We start from the raw sequence: 20,542 nt of genomic DNA, 5'->3' as shown, positions 1-20,542 counted from the left end.
AGGACCATCACAATGCTATAGTATAGGACCATCACAACACTATGGTATAGGACCATCACATCACTATAGTATAGGACCATCACAACACTATGGTAAAGGACCATCACAACACTATGGTATAGGACCATCACAACACTATGGTATAGGACCATCACATCACTATGGTATAGGACCATCACATCACTATAGTATAGGACCATCACAACACTATGGTATAGGACCATCACAATACTATAGTATAGGACCATCACATCACTATAGTATAGGACCATCACATCACTATGGTATAGGGCCATCACAACACTATGGTATAGGACCATCACAACACTATGGTATAGGACCATCACAACACTATGGTATAGGACCATCACAATACTATAGTATAGGACCATCACAACACTATGGTATAGGACCATCACAATACTATAGTATAGGACCATCACATCACTATAGTATAGGACCATCACATCACTATGGTATAGGGCCATCACATCACTATAGTATAGGACCATCACAACACTATGGTATAGGACCATCACAACACTATGGTATAGGACCATCACAACACTATGGTATAGGACCATCACAACACTATGGTATTGGACCGTCACTACACTACGGTATAGGACCATCACAATACTATAGTATAGGACCATCACAACACTATGGTATTGGACCGTCACAACACTACGGTATAGAACCATCACAACACTACGGTATAGGACCATCACAACACTACGGTATAGGACCATCACAACACTACGGTATAGGACCATCACAATACTATAGTATAGGACCATCACAACACTACAGTATAGGACCATCACAACACTACGGTATAGGACCATCACAATACTATAGTATAGGACCATCACAACACTACGGTATAGGACCATCACAATACTATAGTATAGGACCATCACAACACTACAGTATAGAACCATCACAACACTACGCTATTGGACCGTCACTACGGTATAGAACCATCACAACACTACAGTATAGAACCATCACAATACTATAGTATAGGACCATCACAATACTATAGTATAGAACCATCACAATACTATAGTATAGGGCCATCACAACACTACAGTAAAGGACTATCTGCAGGTACACATTCATTCTATAAATGACATGGAGGCCTGTTAGAGATAAGCTTCTCTATATGGAGTAGAATATGGAACATAGGAAGGAGCAGACACTCTCAGATTCCGTCCAACCATGACGTTATTGTTTTAGGGTATAACAGTTGTTATAACAGAGTATAAACAGCTTGATCATAACATCTAATGCATTGTGAGGATAGAATGGACTATAGAACATGGAACATTGTCATTGAGAGTAAGCTAATGGAGAATCAGTTAATATTTACAAACAGGTTATCCTGTGGAAATGCCTGATCCTACAGTAGGCTACTGCAGCCACAAAAAGGCTTATGAGGCTTATGGTATTATTGGGGGAAGAGTGTCTGACAGGGGAACAATATATGATGGGGGATAGGAGTATCTGTTATGGAACAACACATAATGATAATAATATAGCCTCTACTGCATCAGATACTGTCACAGGACTGGTGGTCAACAGTGTGGCCTGTGAATTTAAAAAGACTCAACAGTATTAATCAATCAAATGAAAGGAGACAATAAACAGAGAAAACTACATTTGTTTTCTTACATTTAAATACATTGAAGTCAAAATTACCCCCTATTTTTCCTCTAAATATTTATGTTGAGAACAATATATATTGCTCAAAAAAATAAAGGGAACACTAAAATAACACATCCTAGATCTGAATGAATGAAATAATGTTATTAAATACTTTTTTCTTTACATAGTTGAATGTGCTGACGACAAAATCACACAAAAATAATCAATGGAAATCCAATTTATCAACCCATGGAGGTCTGGATTTGGAGTCACACTCACAATTAAAGTGGAAAATCACACTACAGGCTGATCCAACTTTGTCCTTAAAACAAGTCAAAATGAGGCTCAGTAGTGTGTGTGGCCTCCACGTGCCTGTATGACCTCCCTACAACACCTGGGCATGCTCCTGATGAGGTGGCGGATGGTCTCCTGAGGGATCTCCTCCCAGACCTGGACTAAAGCATCCGCCAACTCCTGGACAGTCTGTGGTGCAACGTGGCGTTGGTGGATGGAGCGAGACATGATGTCCCAGATGTGCTTTCAAGACTGGGCATTCAACTGAGACTGCTCTTCTCTGTGTCACGGAGGCTCTCCGCACTGCTAAAGCTAACTCTCTCTCCTCTGCTCTCATCCTTCTAGACCTATCTGCTGCCTTTGATACTGTGAACCATCAGATCCTCCTCTCCACCCTCTCCGAGTTGGGCATCTCCGGCGCGGCCCACGCTTGGATTGCGTCCTAGCTGACAGGTCGCTTCTACCAGGTGGCGTGGCGAGAATCTGTCTCCGCACCATGCGCTCTCACCACTGGTGTCCCCCAGGGCTCTGTTCTAGGCCCTCTCCTATTCTCGCTATACACCAAGTCACTTGGCTCTGTCATATCCTCACATGGTCTCTCCTATCATTGCTATGCAGACGACACACAATTAATCTTCTCCTTTCCCCCTTCTGATAACCAGGCGGCGAATCGCATCTCTGCATGTCTGTCAGACATATCAGTGTGGATGACGGATCACCACCTCAAGCTGAACCTCGGCAAGACGGAGCTGCTCTTCCTCCCGGGGAAGGACTGCCCGTTCCATGATCTCGCCATCACGGTTGACAACTCCCTTGTGTCCTCCTCCCAGAGTGCTAAGAACCTTGGCGTGATCCTGGACAACACCCTGTCGTTCTCCACTAACATCAAGGCGGTGACCCGATCCTGTAGGTTCATGCTCTACAACATTCGCAGAGTACGACCCTGCCTCACACAGGAAGCGGCGCAGGTCCTAATCCAGGCACTTGTCATCACCCGTCTGGATTACTGCAACTCGCTGTTGGCTGGGCTCCCTGCCTGTGCCATTAAACCCCTACAACTCATCCAGAACGCCGCAGCCCGTCTGGTGTTCAACCTTCCCAAGTTCTCTCACGTCACCCCGCTCCTCCGCTTTCTCCACTGGCTTCCAGTTGAAGCTCGCATCCACTACAAGACCATGGTGATTGCCTACGGAGCTGTGAAGGGAACGGCACCTCCATACCTTCAGGCTCTGATCAGGCCCTACACCCAAACAAGGGCACTGCGTTCATCCACCTCTGGCCTGCTGGCCCCCCTACCTCTGAGGAAGCACAGTTCCCACTCAGCCCAGTCAAAACTGTTGGCTGCTCTGGCACCCCAATGGTGGAACAAGCTCCCTCACGACGCCAGGACAGCGGAGTCAATCACCACCTTCCGGAGACACCTGAAACCCCAACTCTTTAAGGAATACCTAGGATAGGATAAAGTAATCCTTCTAACCCCCCCCCCCCCCCCCCCTTAAAAGATTTAGATGCACTATTGTAAAGTGGTTGTTCCACTGGATATAATATGGTGAATGCACCAATTTGTAAATGACTTAAATGTAATGTAAATGTAATGTGCTCAATTGGATTCAGGTCTGGGGAACGGGCGGGCCAGTCCATAGCATCAATGCCTTCCTCTTGCAGGAACTGCTGACACACTCCAGCCACATGAGGTCTAGCATTGTCTTGCATTAGGAGGAACCCAGGGCCAACCGCACCAGCATATGGTCTCACAAGGGGTCTGGGGATCTCATCTCGGTACCTAATGGCAGTCAGGCTACCTCTGGCGAGCACATGGAGGGCTGTGTGGCCCCCCAAAGAAATGCCACCCCACACCATGACTGACCCACCGCCAAACCGGTCATGCTGGAGGATGTTGCAGGCAGCAGAACGTTCTCCACGGCGTCTCCAGACTCTGTCACGTGCTCAGTGTGAACCTGCTTTCATCTGTGAAGAGCACAGGGCGCCAGTGGCGAATTTGCCAATCTTGGTGTTCTCTGGCAAATGCCAAACGTCCTGCACGGTGTTGGGCTGTAAGCACAACCCCCACCTGTGGACGTCGGGCCCTCATACCACCCTCATGGAGTCTGTTTCTGACCGTTTGAGCAGACACATGCACATTTGTGGCCTGCTGGAGGTCATTTTGCAGGGCTCTGGCAGTGCTCCTCCTGCTCCTCCTTGCACAAAGGCGGAGGTAGCGGTCCTGCTGCTGGGTTGTTGCCCTCCTACGGCCTCCTCCACGTCTCCTGATGTACTGGCCTGTCTCCTGGTAGCGCCTCCAAGCTCTGGACACTACGCTGACAGACACAGCAAACCTTCTTGCCACAGCTCGCATTGATGTGCCATCCTGGATGAGCTGCACTACCTGAGCCACTTGTGTGGGTTGTAGACTCCGTCTCATGCTACCACTAGAGTGAAAGCACCGCCAGCATTCAAAAGTGACCAAAACATCAGCCAGGAAGCATAGGAACTGAGAAGTGATCTGTGGTCCCCACCTGCAGAACCACTCCTTTATTGGGGGTGTCTTGCTAATTGCCTATAATTTCCACCTGTTGTCTATACCATTTGCACAACAGCATGTGAAATTTATTGGCAATCAGTGTTGCTTCCTAAGTGGACAGTTTGATTTCACAGAAGTGTGATTGACTTGGAGTTACATTGTGTTGTTTAAGTGTTCCCTTTATTTTTTTGAGCAGTATATATATATATATATATATATATATATATATATATATATATATATATATATATATATATATATATATATATATAGCAGCAATGGTGTGTGTGTGTATAAGAGAGGATGTATCAATGTATACTTGATTTAATTTCAGCTCTCAGATCCACACGGGTGGGAGAACTGGGTGTATTCATTATTTGGATTTATGAATGAGTCGGATTCCGTTGCAAAACGTTTGGTCTGTTGCAAAAGGTTTTGCAACGAAAACGAGAGTTTCTATTGGATAAATTAAAGTAGGTCCCTCCCCGTTTCTTTCAGTTTGTTCTGTTTGTTTCCGTTTGGTTCCTAGAGTAAACGGTAAACTATATATACACGCACACACTACATTGACACTCCCACACACATTCACATACACTACATACGCTAACACACATACGCACACAGAGACCGACACAACACAAACACACACTTTTACACTCATCATTTGCTGCTGGTGCTCTGTTCTTTATTTTATTATCGATCCTGATGTCTAGTCACTTTACCCTGCCTTCGTGTACATATCTACCTCAGATACCTCGTACCTCTGCATATTGATCTGGTACTGCTACTCCCTTTGTATATACTGTAGTTCCATTCTTGTGTATTTAATTTTATTCCTCTTGTACTACTTTATTTTTAAACTCTGTGTCGTTGGGAAGGGCTCGTAAGCAAGCATTCCATGGTAAAGTCTACACCAGTTGTATTCGGCCCATGTGACAAATACAATTAGATGTTATATTATTTGATTTAAACGGTTTCTTTTTCTAACGCGTTTTTCCAACAGAATCCGACTAATGAATACACCCCCGAGGTTCAATCAAATCCGCAATCTAATTTTTTACTGAACGAAGATAGGCTACTTGCAGGGCGAGCTGACACTTCCTCCAGCGTTGGCAACATCCGGATTCCAGTCGAGATGGTCATGGCGGAGGGTGCAGCTGTTATGAGGAGGAATCGACCAGGGACTAAAGAAAAGGTACCGGATTTTAGCAACATGGTTTAATTTTAGTGTGCTCAATGCTCCTGTCTTGCATTTTACTTGGGTACATTTGTATCCTTTCCTTTATGGCCCGTTTGTCAGCTGCTAACGTTAGCTTACTTAACTAGCTAATTCTGCTAGTTAGCGAGGCTACATACAGCCAGCTGGCTAGCCAGTCAAAGTCAGGAACTATAAGATATGGGTTGGTAACAGCTATCAAACGATGCCTGTTTATATTGTCAATTGTCTGAAGTTATCTGAAAATCGAATCTACAGGTAACTATGTAGTAGCTAACTACCTCGCCCTTCATCACGACTCTCAGTGCCATTAGATTATACATCAGTCACTGGATGAAGTATTCTTCTGTAGGTGGGAGTTAAGAGCCGCGACATTCGGTCTGAACATTAACACGGATAGTTTGCAGTACGATTTTGGAAACATAACGACCTTATCTTTCATATCAGCGAGAAATAATGTAAAAAAACAAACAACAAAAAAACATGTGAAATTGATACACATCTTTAAACGGTTAGGGTACCACATGGACATATTTCCATTTTACAACGCTTGTTAAGGTCTCGATACCTGTGCTAATTAGCTATCTCTGCGTCTCTGAACAACTGTGTGTAAACTGAAGACAGGCCACAAACATGTCACTGAAAAATACTGCCCACTGCAGCTGTGTTAACCGGTTAAACCAGTGGCGGCTGGTGGGAGGACTTATATGAGGACCTTATTGGAATGAGCCCTTCCTATAGCTCCTCCCACCAGCCTTCACTGGTGTACAGTAAGCTGTATTTTGCATTTGTGAAATTATTTTGTGACGTGAACATAGAGGGATTTATGTTTCTAGAACCGTACCACAATTGAGAATGGATTCATGTTTAGATGGGAGTATTTGGCTTCCAGAGCCAATTCACCCTTTAAACAGAACATGTAAGGTCCTTGGACTATAAGGAGTGATGTTAGGCTCCTTTAGTCCAATATTGGGCTAGTAGCTACCTAGTCATTTACCAGACAGAGATAAGCTAGCTGGTGAGGTCTTTTTGTCAGCTGAATCAGTGCAGTTAGTTTGCCCTGCTCAGTTTCTTGTGTATGCCCACAGGACTTCTACAACTGGCCCGATGAGTCATTCGAGGAGATGGACAGCACACTGGCTGTGCAGCAGGTGGGAGTCAGATGTCTCTGTTATAATGTTTGAAATATCTTACTGTTTGAGTCATTTGAATATGATGACAGTGTGGTTAATTGAAGAAGTCTAATCAGGCATTCTACTAGCTACGTAGCTAGGGTTGATCTGTGTCGGCAGTTCTCTGTAACATTCTCCAGTATGGATTGAGCAGTTGCATATAGCCAAAATATCAGAGAAACTGAAATCTTTCAAGTGTAGACAACAATCAGACTGCTATTCTGCCATTTGAGTTGCTGAGGTAGAATGGCTTAGTCAGGTGATGTATTTAATACAGTTCTGTTCTGCTTCTAAAGTGTGTGGTTCTTCTCAGTACATCCAACAGAACATCCGTACAGACTGCTCCAACATGGACAAGATCCTGGAGCCCCCAGAGGGTCAGGATGAAGGGGTCTGGAAGTACGAACACCTCAGGTAGTGGCTGCCGTTTACCACTTACAAGAAAGTCATGTGGACATCCAAAATGTGTACTGGTGCTGAAAACAAATCCTTCTTTTAACATTTGGTCTTGTCTCCTGTCCTCCATTTTTAGGCAGTTCTGTTTGGAGCTGAACGGACTTGCTGTGAAACTACAGGTATGCTCTTACGATTGACCAGCAGGCCTGGGCATTTCCAGTCCTCGGGGGCCTGATTGGTGTCACAGTTTTGCTCCAGCTAACACACCTGACTCCAATAACCACCTAATCATGATCTTCAGTTTAGAATGACATTTGATTAATCAGCTGTGTTTGCTAGTGATGGAGAAAAAGTGACACCAATCAGGCCCAGAGGACTGGAGTTTCCCAGGCCTGTGACATAGCTCTTCAGGAAGATCATGTTGAACATCCATTCTTCTCACACTGTGTTTGTTGGAGTGGTAACGTCCAGTAAGTCTGTTGCTAACATGTACTCTGTCTGTTCACAGGGAGAATGCCACCCAGACACATGCACTCAGATGACGGCAACAGAGCAGTGGATCTTCCTCTGCGCTGCACACAAGACTCCCAAAGAGGTAAGGTCCTCTCTGCCCACAGCATTTGTAGAGACGGATCCCTCATCCAGTTCCTACCCCCTTTCCCTGGTATAAGAATAGAATACTAATATAAACCAGTTACACTTTTATCCAAAGACACTTAGTCTTAGTGACTTAGTCATGCGTGCATAAATTTTTTGTTTTGAAGTAAGCATTTCGTTGGACTGTGTATCCCAGTGGGAATCGAACCCCATGGCACTTGGCATTGCAAGCACTGTGCTCTACCAACTGAGCCACACAGGACTACAAGATAGTTGTCCTCTGGCACCGAACATTCAACATGCCAGGACTAATAACACCATTATAGTCATTATTGTATCATGGCTGGTACTCAAGCCTGTTGTTGTGTTTGCTGTCTCCTGCAGTGTCCAGCCATCGACTACACCAGACACACTCTGGACGGAGCCGCCTGCCTCCTCAACAGTAACAAGTACTTCCCTAGCAGGTAACAACTGTTTACCGTGTTCCTATGTCTCCTGTGACTAACTTTCTCATTAACCCCCAGCACCCTTCACACACAAATCACAATCGTTTTTTTATTTAACACCATTTCATCCAATTGATCATTCGCATCGTACTGATTTATGCAGCTACCTACACTTGCTGTAAGCGTTGTAATAAAGTTGCTGTCTATAGATTGTAAACTGATTTGGTCTCTGTTCTATGGTAGAGTGAGCATTAAAGAATCCTCAGTAGGGAAACTGGGTTCAGTTTGTCGACGGATCTACAGGATATTCTCCCACGCTTACTTCCACCATCGTCAGATCTTTGACAAGTATGAGGTAAGCATTTTCTATGACTGTCTTTATTCCTGTGAATTGTAATTACACATGTACATACTGTACTTAAAGCACTAACCCAAACCTAGCCCTAAGGCTGGGATTCAATCTGATCCCGCGTTGTCGAATGTTCCAGCGGCTGCGGAGATCACATTCACGGTTAACGCTGCATATGTCGGCTCAATGGGAAATGACCTTTACATGTTAAGCGTGCTACAATGCCTGATCAGATTGAATCCCGTCCTAACTCTTACCCCAACAGGTTTCACATAGATTCAGCTGTGATTGTGATGATACTTGTTACATTGTACTTAATATAATTTGACTCTGGTTTATTGGTTACCAGTGATTACAGCTTTCAACTAGCATTGGATTTAGAAATGTTGTTGTTGTTGTTGTTGTTAGGATTTTATATAGGAAAACTCAAGTGAATGCTCTTGCCCTCTCCAGAACGAGACGTTCCTGTGCCATCGGTTCACGCGATTTGTGATGAAGTACAACCTGATGTCCAAGGACAACCTGATCGTACCCATCATGGAGGATGAGACTAACCCTAACGAAGCAGAGGGCGAGAACGACGCCTGAGGACTGGGATCTGAAGAGGATCTGCTACACCCTGCCAAACAATTTCAAACACATGGCTGTCACACACGCACCCACCCACAACCACACAATACTCTCAAAAGCACACTAAAATCACCTGTTTTTAAGTAGAATATTTTCAATATTGTATGAACATCCTAATTTAGCTTGTATGTTTCAGAGAACAAGACAATGTTGTGGTTAAATGACTAACCAATATACACTGTGGCCAGTTAATTAGGTACACCCATCTAGTACTGGGTCAGACCCCGCTTTGCCACCAAAACAGCCTGAATTCTAAAGGGGATGGATTCTACAATGTGTCGGAAACGTTCCACATGGATGTCGGTCCATGCAGATGGGATGGCATCACGCAGTAGCTGCAGATTGGACGGCGGTACATTGATGCTGTGAACAGCCCGGTCTACCTCATCCCAAAGATGCTCTCTATTGGGTTTGGTCAGCAACAGTGTTCAGATACGCTGTGGCGTTCGATCGTTGCTAAATTGGTATCAAGGGACCTAACGTGTGCCAGGAAAATGTTCCCCACACCAGTACCCTACCGGCACCAGCCTGTACCGTTGACACCAGGTAGGATGGGTCAACGCACTTCTGCTGTTTACTCCAGAACCCGACTCTGTCATCAGCATGAACCGGGATTCGTCAGACCAGGCAAGGCGTTTCCACTCCGCAATTATCCAGTGTTGGTAATTGCGTTCCCACTAGTGCTTCTTCTTTGTTTTAGCTGATAGGAGTGGAACCCCGTGTGGTCGTCTGCTACAATAGCCCATCCGTGACAAGGATCGACTAGTTGTGCGTTCTGAAATGCCGTTCTGCACATCATTGTTGTACTGTGCCGTTATTTGCTAGTTAATGGCCAGCCTGTTAGCTTGCATGATTCTTGCCATTCTCCTTCGACCTCTCATCAACGAGCTGTTTTCACCCACAGGGCTGCCGCTGACTGGATCATTTTTGTTTGTCGCACCATTCGCGGTAAACTCTAGACACTGTCGTGCGTGAAAATCCCAGGAGGCCGGCCCTTTCGGAGATATTGGATCCGGCGCGCCTAGCACAGACGATCATACCACGCTCAAAGTCACTTAGGTCGCTAGTTTTACACATTCTAGCATTCAATCAAACAGTTACTGAATGGCTCGATGCCTGTCTGCCTGCTTTATAGACCAAGCTACAGCCATGTGACTCACTGTCTGTAGGAGCGAATCATTTTGGTGAACAGGGTGGTGTACCTGATAAACTGTGAGACACCCTTGGCTAGTTACTTTATCATGTGCTTTCTGTTTGGTCCTTAGGCAGCATTTACACAGGCAACCAAATTCTTATGGGGGAAAAAATTGCTCTGCTTGGTCAAAAGACCAATTGGTGGCAAAAGATCATAATTGGGCTGTCTGTGTAAACGAAGCCTTTGTTGTGTTCTAGGTGTCAGGAACTCTGGTCTAATGTAGAGCTACAAGTTAATATAACAGGTATTTAATAAACAGCCTACATTATACAGGTTGATATAACAGGTATTTAATAGTCCATTATTTCTGACTATACTGTATATAGCACCACGTCAGTCTTCCATCCTAGATTAAGGAAGTGGAAGGACATGATTAATTGAAGACTAACAAAAAATGGGTTGTAGGGTTTTAGTCCACTAATGACTGAGTTTAGGATTAGGGGAAGGGAAGCTGATCCTAGATCAACTGAGGTTAGGATTAGGGGAGGGGGAAGCTGATCCTAGATCAGCTGAGGTTAGGATTAGGGGAGGGGAAGCTGATCCTAGATCAGCTGAGGTTAGGATTAGGGGAAGGGAAGCTAATCCTAGATCAACTGAGGTTAGGATTAGGGGAAGGGAAGCTGATCCTAGATCAGCTGAGGTTAGGATTAGGGGAAGGGAAGCTGATCCTAGATCAGCTGAGGTTAGGATTAGGGGAAGGGAAGCTGATCCTAGATCAGCTGAGGTTAGGATTGGGGGAAGGGAAGCTGATCCTAGATCAGCTGAGGTTAGGATTAGGGGAGGGGAAGCTGATCCTAGATCAGCTGAGGTTAGGATTAGGGGAGGGGAAGCTGATCCTAGATCAGCTGAGGTTAGGATTAGGGGAAGGGAAGCTGATCCTAGATCAGCTGAGGTTAGGATTAGGGGAGGGGAAGCTGATCCTAGATCAGCTGAGGTTAGGATTAGGGGAGGGGAAGCTGATCCTAGATCAGCTGAGGTTAGGATTAGGGGAAGGGAAGCTGATCCTAGATCAGCTGAGGTTAGGATTAGGGGAAGGGAAGCTGATCCTAGATCAGCTGAGGTTAGGATTAGGGGAGGGGAAGCTGATCCTAGATCAGCTGAGGTTAGGATTGGGGGAAGGGAAGCTGATCCTAGATCAGCTGAGGTTAGGATTAGGGGAAGGGAAGCTGATCCTAGATCAGCTGAGGTTAGGATTGGGGGAAGGGAAGCTGATCCTAGATCAGCTGAGGTTAGGATTAGGGGAAGGGAAGCTGATCCTAGATCAGCTGAGGTTAGGATTGGGGGAAGGGAAGCTGATCCTAGATCAGCTGAGGTTAGGATTAGGGGAAGGGAAGCTGATCCTAGATCAGCTGAGGTTAGGATTAGGGGAAGGGAAGCTGATCTGCACCTAGGGGAAGCTTCAACCCAGAGCCAAAAACTGCAACATTGCCGCAGGATAGCCTGTTTACTGGGCCAGAGTTCCTACATCTTTGACACTACAAAGACTGCTTTCCTAATGACTTGTTTCTATAGAAGGGGACGGGGGGTGTTTTATGTTCATGCCATTTAGGGCAACAATCTCTCACTGTATTTATTTAAAAGAAAGGAATTTGATGTTTTATTAGTGAATATTAATTAATGACAGCTACTCAGAAATGCCTTAGGTTTTCAAAGCACAAGTATGTCTCATTCACTTTCTATATTCTTGTGATTAACTATTACTCAGGCAACACAATGATGTGTTTGACTGTGTTGCCATTTTGTCCCTGGTGGATATTCATTCACTGTTTCTTATTAAAATATCAGATATATTTACAATCAAGTGCCATGTGTATTCCTATTGTACATTTGTGACCTGTAGTCTTCACATTTTCACCGTAGTGCAACGTTTTCAAACAGGCTTCCATTTCATCAGTAAGGGTTTTTTAATAAAGGGTTGTTTCCCTGGGCTCAATGACACACGGACGTATCCATCCTTCTCAAGGGTTCAAACTTTATTCTTACGAACAAGACGACCCACTTCTGAACACAAAGTCTTAACATTTCCCCTCAATATTCGGAAAGAACAAGGCACAACGTAATGTGCAGAAGAACATAAACATGTTAGCTAGTGTTCAGAACTATATACAAAACATGCACCGATGTTAAAACAAAATCTTAACTGTAAGGTCAAGACAACTTAGCCTCATTTATAAAAAGGGTGGACGAAGGGAACATATCTTAACTCAAACAATATTTGACATTTTTTAAAGGCTGTACTTTGGCGCAAAGCATAGTTGATCTGCTCCTCAAATTGAGTAATGGGGTTACAGGAAGTAGAGGAAGGGAAGAAATGGGGAGGTGGAATATCCTCAAACTGAACTTCAAACGTCTAACATTGTAATAAATAGTTAAACATTTATGTTTTAAAAGGCAAGACACATTGACTTGACAATGTGGTGCTATGAAAATATGTAAAGAGTAAAACATGTTTATTTAAATGTAACATTTTGAAAAATTACAGGCATGCTTGGAATACAACAAAATACTTTTCCTAAAATGATCTAATTTCAAATCAAACTTTGATTCTGTTTTATTAGTAACTGACCAAATCAAATTTACCTAAACGTTTATTTTAATGTTAAATTAACAGGACGTGGGAGCACTTATGAAATTCTTCTGTCATTTGTTTTCTTCTGGCATTGACTTTCACTATGATCAAAATTCTCAACAAGAAAACAAGTACGTTTCAGAGCAAAACGGCATAACTTTTCAATTGTGAACCGTTGTGGAAAATTCGAGATGTTTCTACCCTGATTATATATTTTTTACAGGGAAGATAATGAAAGTGAATAGCAGTTCACACAAAACAAAATCAGACACCTCATAGTACATCCTATTCAAATAATTAATCCAAAAAATAGGCCTACATGAAATATGTGATGTCATACATTCTTTAGTTAAACCTCAACTCTGACACCCATAGCTTATCAGTTATAGAATACAATTTATAAAAACGTATTTATTTTTTTATAGAATACATGCATAAGCAATGAGGGAGCAGACCAAGACAGGATGCAGGAAAAAGAAACCTAACTGTGTAAACCTGAGTGGATCATGGGTGACTCATGACTGAACCAAGGGTGATTGAAGTTGATGAAGATGAGGTGAATAATTTACAGGCAGGAAAGAATGGCAAAAAAAAGAGCTTACTTTGTTGACCTTCCAATCTTGAAATGTCCCAGCCGTCACACAAAGCCGACGTGAGACCACGTGAATCTGTTTGACTGATATTCATTGTACTTTATTTGTGGTCCCAGTCCTGTGGACAGAGTTATTTTGATGTTACCCCTCATCTGGAGGGCACATCGTTTTTAGAGACTCACAATCACAGAAAAATCTACATGAAACAGCTCTCGAAAACATGAGATACATAAAAATACATAAAAATGCATAAAATAATCTCCTGTTTATGTATTTTTTCATCCAGTTGGAGAATTATGTAACGATTAACCCTCTAGGGATCTATTTGCCCTCTTCTGTGACAGCAGCCTAATTATTTTTAAATACATTTTCCAACATGTATTGCAGTCACATTAAAAAGACAGTAATCTTGACTATTCTAATACCATTGAGATAAAACATGCTCAATAGCAGCTTTTCACCAATATTGACAATAATCTTCGTTACGACTTTTTTTTGCATTGCGTTATGAGCTAATTAGAAAAACAAAACTTGTGATTGGCCAATAGGCCTACATAAAGCAGTACCAGGAAATAGTTCCCTATTGCTTCTATACTCTGAACGGTTACATGGCAAAAGTTTGACACAGATGCTAATGGAGGAACATTCTTGTTACAAAAGATCGTTTAGCTTAACTTTAAGCTCTATCATGCATTAGGTTAAGTTATGAAACAGTTAAACAGTACAATACAGTACCAAGAGCTAGTTATCCCTCCGAGTTGTGGAAAAAACACCAGAGAAAACTATGCACTTTTTCACAGTCCGGAAGTGATAGAACGAGCACTTACATCATAGTACTTACAGTACTTTTTAGTAGCTAAAATGATAGAATATTACATTAAATTATACTACACAGATAAAAAATATGAACATTCAGCGAGCACATAGTTGTCTGGACTGAATAATATAATGCGGGTGAAGGGTTGGAGGAGACAGGGTCATGAGAAGTGGGTGTAGCGATTGAGAAGTAGGTTTTTCTGCCTGAGGAGATGGGCGTTTCATTGGCTGAAAGGAAACGTGGATGACCTCTACTTGAGTGGTTCAGTGGCGGGCAGAGGGGAGGGGTCAGTGGTGATTTCTGGGCGGTACTCCTTGCGCAGGTGGGCGTAGTGCGGGTTGCGGCCGTACCTGGGCTTCAGGGTGACCGGCGAGGAGGGGTAACCTCGCCTCATGGCGTGGAACTTCTGTTCCTAGATGAGGAACGTAACAGACACGACACATGCCAATCCTTCTCCAACAGTCATTCCTCACAACAGACCAATAAAGATGATTCTCCAGCATGCATTATCATATGTCATAATAAGTTTATACTGGTATTATAACTGGTACCTTTCCTGGTTCTTGCTGTATCATGACAGGTGTCATCCCCCCTGGACTTTGTGGGTAGTATGATAATGTGTGATTGTAGGCTGGTTGCACCATGTGGTCGATGAACTGCTGCTGTGGTAAAACAAGTAAGCACTGAGTACGGTTTTATACATCAACTGTCACCTAATGCTAACGCTATGAAGTAGCATATGGGAAATAGTACCCTGACCGAGGGAACTACAAAATGGTTGTGTTCAGTAGGTCGTACTGTGGCAAAACATTTTGAAACAGTCAATACAAATGTGCCTTTCTTATTGGACCAAGGTAGTTTTTTTTCTCAGTTTTGAGCGTAATGAACAGGACCCAGGTCAGGATGTTATCAACCTCTGGGATGGGGGCCTCTATGAGGGGCATGGCAGGCTGGACACAACCCCCCTCGCTGGGCTGCTCCATGGGCTGGTACAGGAGCTCAGAGGGCTGCATGTACAACACTGGGCTGGAAGGCACTGGAGACTGACACACACACACAATTAGTTGACATTTAGAAAACACCTTGCCTCTGATAAAAACCCACTCACAAACATAGAGATGAAGAGCACAGAAGCCCATCTCCTTACCTGAGGAACGTTCCATTGCAGGTGACTAGGGTGACACTGTGTAGGGGCCTGAAGGACACAGAGTATAGGAAACAGATCAGTACCCAGGAGTACACCAGCTTTCTCCCGGAATAACACCTCAATAGCATTACATTACATCTGAACAGCTGACTTGGCTGTCAGTGGCTGAGGTACCAGTATTTATAATGGATGTCTTATGATGCTGTACTGGTGACTACGGTTAGCCTGGTCCCAGATCTGTTTGTGCTGTCTTGCCAACTCCTATGGTCATGAACATCATTCCTATAGAACACAAACAGATCTGGGATCAGGCTGGTCAGCTGAGCTGTAATGGTGGTGGTGAGACGGTCTAGGACAGTCTGCTCTGACCTGGTAGTGATGGTAGGCCGGCTGCTGGTAGATGGGTGGAGGCTGGTGGGTCAGCATGACAGGAGAGCCAGGCACTGAGCGGGACTACAAGGACACAGACGCACATGTAATATGCGGGACACCAGCCATGTAAGAAAGAACATGTATCTTTACGCCAAAAAAGCAAATGTACAATAACTTTAGATTTTATCAAATGCAATGAATTGTATAAAATGACTAAAACACTGTAGTATGTCATGTCTGTTTGCTGTATGAAACATGATCAATAGTCTCTCTATGATTCTCACATGTTGCTGTGTAATCAAATCAAATCTTCATGTAGAATGCACATTTCATTCACCACCAGGGAAAATGTGGCATGAGCACATGGCTGAGTGAAGGATAGGACTCACAGGCCAGTGGTAGGAGGGGCTCATCTCTGGGGTGTGGAAGTAAGCCACTCCGTTGTGGTAGGTGTAGGGGTACCCCGTAGAGGTGGTGAGGTACATGGTTCCACAGGGGGTGGGCATCATGGCAGGAGTATGGCTGGACACAGAGAAGCTGTTTGCTGAGTGGAGGAGGAAGGAGGCACAAGTCAACCACCAGGTTATGTACAAAGGCAAATGTTATCGACACTCAATCCCAGGTGATGATTCAGCTTTTTAAAGCCAACAAGAGCAAGAGCACATTAGTCCCCACCCACCACGATCAAGATAAGACAATATATGGTATGATAGTTCAAATGTTCAATGATGCATTACAAACGTGTTGAAAAAGTTATTTCCACCACTATGTAATCCTACTGCTTCAGCTGTCACTCATCTACAGCATGGTAAGACAACCCTGTTCCTGAGGTGCTGCAGGATTCTGTTCAATCTAGGCACCACACCTGACCAAATTAGCTAATTGATCAGTCCAGTGACTGCCTAAATTCAACACACCTGGTCTTCCAGGTCGGTTAAAGCACTTCAGGACCAGGGTGAACTTGCCCTGCTCTACGGTGCTCTGTTACTTACGGTGACCTCCCACTTGTTGCTTGCGGATGGCCTGGCCGATGTTGAGCCTCTTGTCCCGGAAGCACAGTCTGTCAGCCTGGGGATGTGGTGGTGGCAGAGGGACAGGGGGTATCCGGTACAGATTGAGACAGATCACTTTACTACCCATGACCATGACTTTACTGGTGATGGACTGAGCTAGATCTAATGTGAATTTGAGCTGCTGTCTGCCAGAAGGAGATATAAGGTTTGTGTTGTATCATTTCTATCCCATATCTCTACAGTATACTGGCTCTAAAAAAAGGTGCCATCTAGCACCTAAAAGGGTTCTTCGGCTATCCTCATAGGGGAACCGTTTTGGATTCCATGTGGAACCCTTCCAGAGGGTTCTACATGTAACCCAAAATGATTATACCTGGAACCAAAAAGGGTTCTCCTATGGGACAGTCGAAGAACCCTTTTGTGAAAGAGTGCACTTTTAGTTACTCACATCATGAAGGATTCTCTCTGTATCCTCCTGCGTCTCAAAGGTAACAAAGCCATATCTGTGGGATGGACACAAACACACAGTGTCCCTGGATTACATTTCCATACCTTATTTAATAAACATCATTGCAAGTGTCATCCAGTCTGTGGGGCAGAACATCTCCAGTTTAACTGAACTCACCCTTTTGACACCCCAGCACGGTCAATCACTATCTTCACCTCCTTCACTGCTCCATGCTGGGAGAAGAAGCGTCTCAGGTCGCTCTCATTGGTCTACACACAAAAAGAACACACCCTTTTTATGCTCCAGTAACATGCAGCAGCAGCAAAAAGGTAAAGTTAGGTTGCAAAACACAAAACTAGGAGGCCCTATGAAAGTAAAGAGACAAAATTCACCTTGAAATCAATGCCTCCCACAAAGATGCGGTTAGGGATGATGGTGCCAAAGCGGGGGGCATGGTGAGAGGGAGAGGTGTTGTTGCTGAAGTCTTGAGACACTGGAGTAGGAGGAGGAGAGGGAGTGCTGGTCTGCGTGCAGATTGAGATTAGCTTGAAACAGAACAAGAACATCACTGGATTGGCCATCCTCACCAATGCTGAGAAATTCTGATAATGTAGCAAAAGTTAGCTATTTTACAAAGCAATATTGTTTGATATCTTTAAGACAAAATATATGTTGTAAGCCTTTGATCTTTCAAAACAAACTGTCTCTACAACTGTATTCTTGGGGACAACTGCACCTTGAAAAGAGGTTGTCTTTGTAGATGCACTTTTGTTTTGTCTAGAGCTGGGAATAACGAGCCAACCCTGAGTGACCTTTTGCTTTTTAAAGCCTATAATACGGCTCACAGAAATGCATGAGAAACTGCACAATGCTCCCAACACTCTAACCACTAGGCTACCTGCCACCCCGAGCACCATATGACACCGTATCAGTTCATGTCTATGGAGCAGTTTTGAGATGCAGTTAAATGAAACCTTGCAGGACCGCAATTACTAGAGGTGGTAGTTCACCCCAGCTCACAATGTTAAGACTGAGAGGAAAAGCAGGTAGGTTCCATTCCAATACCTTGTGTTTTCACAGAGTCCAGTGTTCTGAATGTGTAGCCTACTCATTCAGCTGGTTGTTTACAGAGTCCAGTGTTCTGAATGTGTAGCCTACTCATTCAGCTGGTTGTTTACAGAGTCCAGTGTTCTGAATGTGTAGCCTACTCATTCAGCTGGTTGTTTAGAGAGTCCAGTGTTCTGAATATGTAGCCTACTCATTCAGCTGGTTGTTTACAGAGTCCAGTGTTCTGAATGTGTAGCCTACTCATTCAGCTGGTTGTTTAGAGAGTCCAGTGTTCTGAATATGTAGCCTACTCATTCAGCTGGTTGTTTACAGAGTCCAGTGTTCTGACTGTGTAGCCTACTCATTCAGCTGGTTGTTTACAGAGTCCAATGTTCTGAATGTGTAGCCTACTCATTCAGCTGGTTGTTTACAGAGTCCAGTGTTCTGACTGTGTAGCCTACTCATTCAGCTGGTTGTTTACAGAGTCCAGTGTTCTGAATGTGTAGCCTACTCATTCAGCTGGTTGTTTACAGAGTCCAGTGTTCTGACTGTGTAGCCTACTCATTCAGCTGGTTGTTTACAGAGTCCAGTGTTCTGAATGTGTAGCCTACTCATTCAGCTGGTTGTTTACAGAGTCCAGTGTTCTGAATGTGTAGCCTACTCATTCAGCTGGTTGTTTACAGAGTCCAGTGTTCTGAATGTGTAGCCTACTCATTCAGCTGGTTGTTTACAGAGTCCAGTGTTCTGAATGTGTAGCCTACTCATTCAGCTGGTTGTTTACAGAGTCCAGTGTTCTGAATGTGTAGCCTACTCATTCAGCTGGTTGTTTACAGAGTCCAGTGTTCTGAATGTGTAGCCTACTCATTCAGCTGGTTGTTTACAGAGTCCAGTGTTCTGAATGTGTAGCCTACTCATTCAGCTGGTTGTTTACAGAGTCCAGTGTTCTGAATGTGTAGCCTACTCATTCAGCTGGTTGTTTACAGAGTCCAATGTTCTGAATGTGTAGCCTACTCATTCAGCTGGTTGTTTACAGCAAAGACCAGGTCTTGACTAATGCTCCTGTAAGTAAGAGGGGGCCAAGCAAGGAGAATGGACCATGCTCCCAAAGACAAGACCAGACGCCCTGCCCCAAATTACCAGGGGGTGTGGGAGTCAGTCAGTCAGGCCAATCCCAGTGTCTCTGGCCGGTCTCCAGTGGCAGGTCATGGTGGATGTCTGGTCTGTGAGCCAGTTCTTGACAAAGCAGGGTACCCAGCAAATCAATTCAACCAAGGCGCAAATACAAACAGCAATTCATTTCTGTCACTGAGCAGGGCGCCTGGATTACATGGAATCCTGGTTGTTGTTGCTACCCAGACGCCAGACTTGTATAGGGGTTTGTTTGTTTGGGCTCTGTTTTGCAGTGTACTGAAGAGGTGCACGTTTTGGATGAATGGTCACACATGTAGTTTGAGCTAGTTACTTTGGCTTATAGGCCTATATGCTTGGTATAAAAAAGTGTACATTATCGGCAACCACATCTCTCTCTGTCTCTGTCTCTGTCTCTCTCTCTCTCTCACACACACACACACACACACACACACACACACACACACACACACACACACACACACACACACACACACACACACACACACACACACACACACACACACACACACACACAGTCTGTGTTTCTGAACACCCTCCTGCTATGCTAGATTGCTCAGACTGATTTTCGTTAGATCGTTAGATCCATTTCCTCCCTATCAAACCCAGTGCCACCGAGCCTCCTGATAGGCCAGACAAAAGATGAAGATGAAGATAAGCCTTAAACACAGGCACTGTAAGGAAGATAATTGATACATACAGAAAAGGATAGGAGTGAGGCAGATGTATAATTGTTGAACTCTTTAAAGCTGAAGACGCCAGACAGTTTCCCTATGCGGTATCTGTGATTGGCCATTCTTGAGAGTTGTGTTTGTCCAAATGTTGACTCTTCACCTGATGAAGTGTGTATGGAGCAGAAGAAAATGAGTGTCTGTAAAAAGAAACAGGCTTTGATTGACAGAGTGGGATGGTACGCTGCAT

General features: G+C 44.1%; 2 protein-coding genes across 3 annotated transcripts; one reads left to right on the top strand and one right to left on the bottom strand.

The window, feature by feature from the left end:
• Window positions 1–5,031: 5,031 nt before the first annotated feature.
• LOC106574807 (MOB-like protein phocein) lies at window positions 5,032–12,263 on the top strand. The gene is made up of 9 exons (XM_014150896.3): window positions 5,032–5,243; window positions 5,469–5,660; window positions 6,770–6,832; window positions 7,167–7,267; window positions 7,386–7,428; window positions 7,758–7,844; window positions 8,231–8,310; window positions 8,536–8,647; window positions 9,095–12,263. The coding sequence occupies exons 2-9, from the start codon at window positions 5,601–5,603 to the stop codon at window positions 9,227–9,229; spliced, it is 681 nt and encodes a 226-aa protein (XP_014006371.1). The 5' UTR covers window positions 5,032–5,243; window positions 5,469–5,600; the 3' UTR covers window positions 9,230–12,263.
• Window positions 12,264–12,392: 129 nt separating this feature from the next.
• LOC145850405 (protein boule-like) lies at window positions 12,393–18,085 on the bottom strand. Of its 2 annotated transcripts, none has more exons than XM_082963639.1 (10): window positions 17,818–18,085; window positions 17,603–17,694; window positions 17,426–17,480; window positions 16,957–17,032; window positions 16,354–16,508; window positions 15,962–16,045; window positions 15,593–15,640; window positions 15,360–15,488; window positions 14,997–15,107; window positions 12,393–14,857 (listed from the first exon to the last, which is right to left on the bottom strand). In XM_082963639.1, exons 1-10 carry the CDS (start codon window positions 18,004–18,006, stop codon window positions 14,696–14,698), a joined length of 1,101 nt encoding a protein of 366 aa, XP_082819765.1. In that variant the 5' UTR covers window positions 18,007–18,085; the 3' UTR covers window positions 12,393–14,695. The 2 variants fall into 2 exon arrangements, with proteins under 2 accessions (XP_082819765.1, XP_082819766.1); XM_082963640.1 differs by having other exon boundaries at window positions 14,997–15,104; window positions 17,818–18,082.
• Between the last annotated feature and the right edge of the window lie 2,457 nt (window positions 18,086–20,542).

This window comes from Salmo salar, chromosome 17 (assembly GCF_965601325.2).
Source record: "Salmo salar chromosome 17, fSalSal1, whole genome shotgun sequence".
Lineage (NCBI taxonomy): Eukaryota > Metazoa > Chordata > Actinopteri > Salmoniformes > Salmonidae > Salmo > Salmo salar.
This window is presented reverse-complemented; position numbering and strand designations above follow the sequence as displayed.

What these genes read in the sequence shown, in the direction of transcription:
- LOC106574807 (XM_014150896.3), top strand. Translation starts at nt 5,601, where the DNA reads ATGGTCATGGCGGAGGGTGCAGCTGTTATGAGGAGGAATCGACCAGGG. An exon ending in GACCAGGGACTAAAGAAAAG is followed by an intron (nt 5,661 to 6,769) that starts GTACCGGATTTT and finishes GTATGCCCACAG; the next exon opens with GACTTCTACAACTGGCCCGA. An exon ending in GCACACTGGCTGTGCAGCAG is followed by an intron (nt 6,833 to 7,166) that starts GTGGGAGTCAGA and finishes GGTTCTTCTCAG; the next exon opens with TACATCCAACAGAACATCCG.
- LOC145850405 (XM_082963639.1), bottom strand. Translation starts at nt 18,006, where the DNA reads ATGGCCAATCCAGTGATGTTCTTGTTCTGTTTCAAGCTAATCTCAATC. An exon ending in GCAACAAGTGGGAGGTCACC is followed by an intron (nt 16,509 to 16,956) that starts GTAAGTAACAGA and finishes TCCTCCACTCAG; the next exon opens with CAAACAGCTTCTCTGTGTCC. An exon ending in CGGCCTACCATCACTACCAG is followed by an intron (nt 15,641 to 15,961) that starts GTCAGAGCAGAC and finishes TGTGTCCTTCAG; the next exon opens with GCCCCTACACAGTGTCACCC.